At 44.5% G+C, this 8,224-nt stretch overlaps 1 protein-coding gene across 1 annotated transcript in view; it reads right to left on the bottom strand.

The window, feature by feature from the left end:
• xylt2 (xylosyltransferase II) overlaps window positions 1–8,224 on the bottom strand; it is a 14,703-nt gene that overhangs the window by 5,391 nt on the left and 1,088 nt on the right. The window contains exons 2-9 of the mRNA XM_020597843.1: window positions 5,108–5,576; window positions 4,087–4,262; window positions 2,471–2,673; window positions 2,151–2,231; window positions 1,563–1,779; window positions 1,022–1,198; window positions 580–836; window positions 284–479 (exon numbers count right to left, since the gene is read on the bottom strand). Of these exons, the coding sequence (XP_020453499.1) occupies window positions 284–479; window positions 580–836; window positions 1,022–1,198; window positions 1,563–1,779; window positions 2,151–2,231; window positions 2,471–2,673; window positions 4,087–4,262; window positions 5,108–5,576 (1,776 nt within the window). The remainder of the gene's footprint in view (window positions 1–283; window positions 480–579; window positions 837–1,021; window positions 1,199–1,562; window positions 1,780–2,150; window positions 2,232–2,470; window positions 2,674–4,086; window positions 4,263–5,107; window positions 5,577–8,224) is intronic.

The following is an 8,224-nucleotide window of genomic DNA, read 5'->3' as shown; positions in this document are numbered from 1 at the left end:
AATGATGATAAGATGATGTTAAGGGGTAGGACTAGATAAGTCTAACTTCTTCCTACTCCATTCAAGCATGTACTAGGTATAAGCAAATTGATAATGTATTTGTGGATTTGTGTGAAATTATGTGTGCTGACATATTGACTGTCGTTACAAAGAATCAAATCAAATCAAATCAAATCTTTAAAGCTGAAAGATAGAAACTTTAACCATGAATAATAATAAGCATTTAACATGAGTCACTGCTCCAGAACATGGATAAGAGTAAAGTAAAAGCTACTCCACTTACTTCAAGCTTCTTGAGTCTTTCAAACTCCTTAAGGTTTGTCTCAAGGACCAGGGTAGCCTGCGGCACAGCCCAGATCTCGAGCATCTCCCTGACCTCTGACCCAACGGCCTGGGCTTCCTGACGCACCAGGTAACCCTGGAAATAGTCATCATAAAAATACAAGTGTACCGACAGAGGGTGGCCTGCTGGTTCAAACCTGCAGACGACAAAGAATAGAAACAGAACCAAAACATGTACAGTAAGTTCAAACAATAAAATGCACCTGATCTGTTAATTATAGCACTATAAACTGTCACCTGCAAGCCTCCGTGTTGCTCTGAGCAGCTGTCAGACTCTTCAGGCCCAGGCGAAAGAAGGAAGTGTAAGCAGTGAGAGCCACATCACTGAGAGCGACAGTGCCATCCAAATGCTCAAACAGGCTCTCCCAGTATGCTTTGATGGCAACGGTGCCCGGGGCATACTGGCCATACAGGTGAGTGTCCAGGATGTCTATGGCCTCCTGGTTCACTGTTGACTCAAACTTACGAGCAAAGAATGTCGGACGGGTCAATTGCTGTGGATGAGAACCGCAAAAATAAACCCGTAGGACACTGCACCAAACCAGAATGAATTTAAGAATGAGATTAACATGAGAAACCGGGAAAGTACAGGGTTTAAAAAAGAAACATTTCCTTTAAGCCAGGTCAAACAAATCTGGGTGAGCTGTGGTTCTGCACTGCCACCTTCTGGCTCACTCACCTGAATCCGGATGAGGTCTTGTGGTTTGAAATCATTGGGCGAGCAGCCACACCAGTCGACAATGTGCTTGTACTGGCATTTACAGCCCAGTTTGCGATTCCAGTTGGTTACACGCAGGTTATTGTCCTCCAGTGTGTCACACATATGACTGTTCCCCAGCACCGTGTGGAAGAAGGACTGGGAAGAAAGTGCAGGAGTGAACGCTATACTTCTGCTGCACCGTGCAATAAAATAAAAGGATGTTTTACGTGTGAATGAAGTTCCTGTAAACACAGACAGTTCTAAATTGCAGGAGGTCTATAGCACCAAACAAATCACTGCTCCTCCTCTGAGCCCTTCAACCACACAGTCAGATAAATGCCAGCGAACCCTCTTTTCATCTGGCCCCTCTGCTGCACACTGCGCCTGAAAGTTTATAGTATTATATTATCTCTGCTGCTAGGCTCTTCTGCCTTGGCAGGGGAGGATGAGCCTGAGGCAGACTTGCATATGAAACTGTCTCAGCTCCAGGAGATGAACAAACCAATTGAGGCTTACTAACCTCAGCAGGGAGCAGAGCGTAGGAATAGAACTGCTTCAGCCCTGACACCAGGTCATCCTTGGAGTTGATGACGTAATCCACGAAGCGGCGGGTGAGTGCAAACCAGTCAGAGCCACCTGAGACCTCCAGGCCTTCAGGAATGCTGCGTTCGCCAAGGCGCCACATGTGATTGTCACACTCATGGAAGAGACGGTCAAGGCCCTGCTTCTTAATGAACCTTGAACACAGAACATGGTTGAAGTTAATGGGTGGAAGAACCGATGTGCAGCGTTCATCGGTAGAAATGATCAAAAAACAAGAAGCCGAGACACTGCAGAGGAATAGCTTTAACAGATTACTTCATCATCAGCTTCGCAATATGGTCAAAAATATGATTTTTTTTCCATATTGTTTAACTTCATGTCCATTTATTGTTCACCACTGCAAATACAAATGTATGTCAAAAAATCTGGAGTTTGCCTATGATCTACTGAGGGGGAAAAACATCAAATGTTTAAATGTCAACATGTGTTAGATTTAATTCCACACGATGCCAACCCAAGGTGGGCTTTTTCAGCAGGTTTTGTATATTAACGCTAGCATCCTCACCGGGAATTCTCTCTTCCATGTGACTTGAGGAAGTTCTTGTCTCTGTGCTGTGAGAGGAACGCCACCAGTTCATCATTGGTCCTGCAGGGGGGTGTTAAGGTAAAAAGGTAGAAATATTATGTCATGAGAGAACAAAGGTTTCTACAAGATTCTTTGTAAATAAAAGGCTGGATTGAGTGTAGTGTTGATGATAATATCCATGCGTAAAATTAGATACTTTGGACAGGATGAGGAAAACACAGGCCTGCCTGTTTTGGTAGTTCTGCAGTGCATGTGGTGGTTGTCCTAATCTCTAATATTACTTCCCATGGCTGACCAACCTGGTGGGAAAGTCTGTGGCGCTGAGATTGATGAAAAAATCCCACTTCCAATCCAGAATGGACAGAAGGTCCTGCATGCTGCGTAGGTAGGCCTTCAGTAGGCTGGCACCGCCCCAGATGGTGACCATCCGCCAGGGGGTGACTCGCACATTTGGGAACTGCTGAGCTATCTGCAGGACCTCTCGATGCATGTAGCTGGACCTCTGGATGGTTTCAAAGCAAAAGGTTAAACGAGTCTAAACTGTGTTTCCATGTCACAAACAAAGTAGTAGTAGTTTTAGCTGTGTAACAGTTCCCACAGATCTGCTTCTGCCACTGTGCCAAGACAACCACACACAGCTAGGCTGCACTGAAAGAGAATCTGAACTGAGAAGAACAACCACCACATGGTGTTTGGTACTGTGGGTCCTCATGATGATAGAAAGAAAAATCTAGATTAGCTGTGCCGTGTTGTAAGCTGCTGTACTTAATTCCTTAAGGGGCTACAGAGGACAGCAAGACAGAAATAAATGAACTACAATCAGAAGATGAGCTGGAGAAAACAGAGCAGGGATTAAACATTAGGAGAAAATCTCAAAAACTCAAAAAGCCGAACAGCTGTCGAGTTTGATGCAGAGACAGTAAAACAGTCAGAGATGCGACTAGGAATAAGTATGTGTGACCATGTCCAGAGGCTCAAGACTACAGGAAGGAATCTGTCATTTCTGATTAGAGCTAAATTAGATTAATTAGCATCTAATTAACAAACAGCCTGTTTTGAAATAAAAAGGTCTTAAACTGATTAATGGGCAGTTTGAGACAAAGATGCTGGAAAATTAATTGGTCAGGGACAGGAAGTTCAATTGTATTAAATGAAGCACAAACTGTGGGCTACTGACTCTGTGCTGTGTTAAACAGGGAGTGGACCTTTAACACAATAACTACAGTATGGCATGAATCTTTGGGTAGCCTGGCTCTGCTCATAAACAACACAGAGAAAGAGGCAACAGAACAACTATCCTAAAGACACAGTGCTCACTTGTAGATGGCAGAAGAAAGAGGTTTGGGAGGTGGAGTGCACAGGAGCTGGGTGATTCCTGTACAGCCTGACCCATTATAAAGCCTCATCTTTCAAACAGGCTTTTGCCTCAGAGATGAACGAGATTAAGTCGGCCAAGTGCCTAAGACTGTGTGACTGGCTTCTTATTCATCACGGCCCCCAGCGGGCCTCTCCACCGTCCCTTGGCAGCAGAACAGACCTTCTCCCCAGGACTCCACAGTATTTCTGGCTACACAGGTGCACTGACGACAGGCACCTGCTCCTCTGCTGTTAGTGCTCAACACACCTGAGGCCTCTGCCTCAGTATCATCAGCCTTACATTTGTCTTTTGCCCTCTGGCTGTACATGTTTGCAGAGCTTTCCTCTGCTAAATCCAGCCCCCAAGAATAAACACACTTTACTCTATCCAGACTAATCCCCTTTACTGCATTGTAAGACCTGTGGGATACATTTAACCTTCAAAACCTTACTGTGAAAGGCCTAACCACTAAAAGCATCTGTGAGCTCAGTGTAGCCAGCGCCATGCAGGGAGGCAGATACACCATTCAGTGTATGGTAGTAAAGGTACTGTGGTTACCTTGTCCACATGGATGTAGTAGTAGTGGTCACGGTGGAATATGGCTTTAATTAGGCGCTTGAGCTGCCGTACAGCACGGCCGTGGACCATCAGAACAAAAGCCACCCTGACAGGGTTCTCCACTTTGGATAAGCTGTTGTCCAGCTCACCAACGGCCTGGACGGGATTTGATACAACTGACCAATGAGAAAAGAGACAAACGATTCAGCAAGGTCTGGAAAGTTTCAAACAATGTCTTGCAGACTTGGTGACACAGTGGACAAATGGACAAAAGGAAGACGTCAGTAGGTGGCACAATGCAGAAATCCGATTTAAAAAAATAAATAAAAAGTGAACATTGTCATTTTTTCCTGCTCTAACCAGCTTCCCACACACAAACGCTGCCAACTGTGTCCACTGGTATGCACAACCAAGCCAGAGGCGTGGGTTGAGTGTTTTGCCCCAGTGCACCCTACTGTGTACTACACACAAGTGCTGTATACTGGAGATAAATGATAACCAAGGACATGTGCTATTTGTAGCCCCTTAAGTGGGCTGCAAGAAAAAAGCAGTGTGTGATATACACATACATACATAAGACAAGTTTATTTTTTAAAGTCTTTTCCAAGAAGAAATTCTGCTGACTTAAAATGAACATTTCTGACCTCATTCTGAGACTTAGTCACTTGGACACAAGAACAATAAACCACAATATCTGCTAATGAAAATGTCATCACAATATATTTAATTATCACTCAACCCTACTTGTGGTTTTAAAATATGGAGGATGTGAGAAAACACTGACAGAAACACAGGTTGAAAAGATTTAAGGACTGAAAACAAATAAGACCAAAAAGTTCTTGGCATTCTGTATCTTAATTTCTCAGTTGATTGTTTGGTTAACAAACAGCCTACAGTGAGACTTCACAAGTCTTTGCTTGTCTGACCAATGCTCCAAAACCCGAAGACATTCTGTCTGCAACTGCAGAAAATAAACGAAACCAGCCAACATTTGAGGAACTGGAACCATCTGTGTTCTCACCGAGCTGTGGGCAGAACTGAGGAAGTGTTTTTGGCATGAGCTGCCCAGCCTGATGCTGACACACGATGCTGGTGATCTCCTGTTGGCACTGCTGAGACCTGGCGCGATGGAGGGCAGACAGGGCGTCCTTGCCCGTGATATCACATTTAGGCACAAAGTCATTGCTGGGGGCTTGGTGTGCCCCGTCCACGCTACCCGGCTCCCCCGGTACAGCAGTAGCAGGTAACTTAACCACCCCATCTGGACCACCCCGGCTCTCACTGAAGTTACGGCTGCTCGACAAGTCGTGAGGGACTACATGGTCCAGTCCAGCCACCATCCCACGCTCCTGAGGAGTCTTTAGCTTGCTGGACTTTCCTCCTCTGCCCCTGTTCCTTCCTGACAAAAGCCTCTGTTTATCCCAAAGTGTAGGGTCTCTCTTGGGGTTTTGGCTGTTGTGGTCAGGCAGCTTAGACCGTCGTGTTTTTCGCTGAGGAAAGGACAGAGAAGAAGAAAGGAGAGAAAAAGAGACAGAAAAATCCATTTTCATAAGAACATCTTGGACAAACACTACAGAGAGGAGGCAGTAAATCACAATCCAAGAATGACAGAAAGTAACCAAAGACCTCCACTAAGACAACAGCAACATGAGCCCCAGAGGGAAGGACTTGTTCACCTGGTTGTGCTGTTTTCATTGCCCTCTGTCTTTTTGCAGAGCTAATTAGTTTTGGATAATCACTCAAAAACACATAATCCTGTATCTGATTTGAGGTAATAGCAGTTTTCAAGTATCATACTGCTGGAATGTTTGTCTGTGATGTCCCTGACAGAGATGTTTAAACAGGCATTATATAAGGGAAAGCTCAACTCCGTGGGATGTGTTGAGCTGAGAGTTTCCCCCACAGCAACATGATAAAAACATAAATTCAGGTTCAAACCGTTTGCATCAGATGTCAGCCTAAATACCGTGCTCTCATCAAAAATGTATTACAATGGTTTGAAACTGTTGTTTCACTATTGGGTTTAACACAAATCACACCTCCAAAAATGAAAGGCAGGCTTTGAAAAACACACACACAAAAACCTGGACTTCAACCATTTTTAAATCTTCTAGGCAAACAGCATCATAGCTTTGGCACACTAGATTACTGGATCATACAGAAGACCCTTCAAAATATGCACAAGGAGAAGACGAAGGAGAACACTGAGTGGGCTGAGAGCTTTCTGCCTCTGTCCTACGATGTGGCAGAATGCTGGCTCGCTCGCCTCACGCCAACAGCCCAGAGATGATGGGAACAGAAGGGGGACTGGAACTGCGTGGTGGGACAAGGAGCCAGATACAACACTGCCAGTAAAGCAGGTGCCAACCAGTACAGAACAGTCAGCTACTGATTGCCAACTGCTCTCTCAAACCCATTACAGTAAGAGGCACCGTGGAGTTCAGTCATTAGAGTGAAAGCCTTTTTCACCCTCTTTATACAGACTTAAGCAAACTGGTTATTGTCAGCTTTCTGCAGAAACCCAATGTCCTAAATGTTAAACCAGGGTTCTTTTAGTTGGGGTAAAAGCTAGGGTTTCTAATGGAAGTTCATGTCCTCACCAGACACAGGACGTGTCAATATGACAGGAGTGTCCTTGTATGTAAAATAATCAGATCCAAAGTCGAGCCAAAACTGCATCTGAGTGGAGAAATGTTAGGAGGGGATCTGTTTGCTGCCCACTGTAACACACGTTTTATGACGTGTCCGTTTTGGATCAGACAAGAACTGTAGTATTAAAAACAGTTCATATTCTATGACCTGATTATGTTTCTAAACATTTCTTTCCAACAGTGCACTTTGTCTCTATGGTGGCTCATAGCCACAAAATTAATATAAACACTATAGGGGCCATTTATCAGCGTGCGTACGCTGAACCATCACGGGCAACTTGGGGGTGTTCAGTGTCTTGCCCAAGGACACTTCAACATGTGGACTACAGGCACAGAGATTCGAACCTTCAACCTTCTGGTTGGGAGACGACTGCTCTACCCACTGCACCACTGTCGCCCCCACAGGTGTTAACATTTTAATTTTCCTTATTAGCTCTTTTCACAGCTTTTAATTAACATCATCATGTCAAAAATGTACTGATGCAAAGGCAAGCTTGGCAGCATCTTTACTTTCCAATTAAGTTCGGGTGAAACCATATCAGCGTCACCATCTGCTGAAGTGGGAACCAGCAGCAAGCACTCAGCTCTGTAAAGAAAGAGGAGGATGAGTCTGCTTCCTCCGTCCTCACAGCCCTTTCCCTCCTCTGTATGTGGGCTTTAAAGTAATGCATGTGTCTGTGTTCATACATGCACAGCGAGCCACTGATTAGAGCAGATGCAAGAGCATGGAGGAAGCCAGCCTCCCCGCATGTTCAGAGGTGAAGCGATGATTAATATACGTTCTTAACCCTAAAATATTTTTCTGCAAACATGCAGAGATCCTGCGCACTGACATTTTTATTAACGTTGGACATGAGGCTGAGCAAGCCAGAGTTCAAAGGGAATGAATGAAACCGATTATCAACTTTTAAATATTAGAAAACTAAAAATCTGTGCTTCTTCATATCCTTTCCCCTACAACCAATGTGACTGTCTGAGGCAATGGACAGCAAATGTAGCTGGGCTGAGATTTTAAAAGGTGTGCACTTCTGCTCCTTTACAGTCCTGGGTGAGCAACAGTTAATCTCAAACCCCTACAGACACTTCTCTGTATCTCTGAAGCATGTTTAAACCTGAATCCACCTGATGAAGCAGCAGAGAGCCTGGAGGCTTTGAAAGCAAACAGGTGATACAAATCAAAATGAGCTTATGCAATATGATGAACCACATTTCACATTTCCCGTTTTGTCACAGTGTCATGTTTAAATGCGCACAAATGAAACGGATTACTTCATTTAAAATGGTCTAGTTCATATCAACCAAATGGCAAAGGGCCAGACTTGGAGTTTACTGATTGGCTTATGGTTTAAACTGAACTGATCGACAGGGAGGGCACTGAAGACACATCCCCCACTGAATCCACTGTTACATCTGCTACCTGAATCAAACCATTCAAACTCAGATCTGCAATCTATCCATGTTGGGAGGAATCTTCTATCCTCTCCATG

The sequence above is a fragment of the Monopterus albus genome, unplaced genomic scaffold, assembly GCF_001952655.1.
Source record: "Monopterus albus unplaced genomic scaffold, M_albus_1.0 scaffold35.1, whole genome shotgun sequence".
Lineage (NCBI taxonomy): Eukaryota > Metazoa > Chordata > Actinopteri > Synbranchiformes > Synbranchidae > Monopterus > Monopterus albus.
The sequence above is the reverse complement of the archived record's forward strand: the minus strand, read 5'-3'. Positions and strand labels throughout refer to the sequence as shown.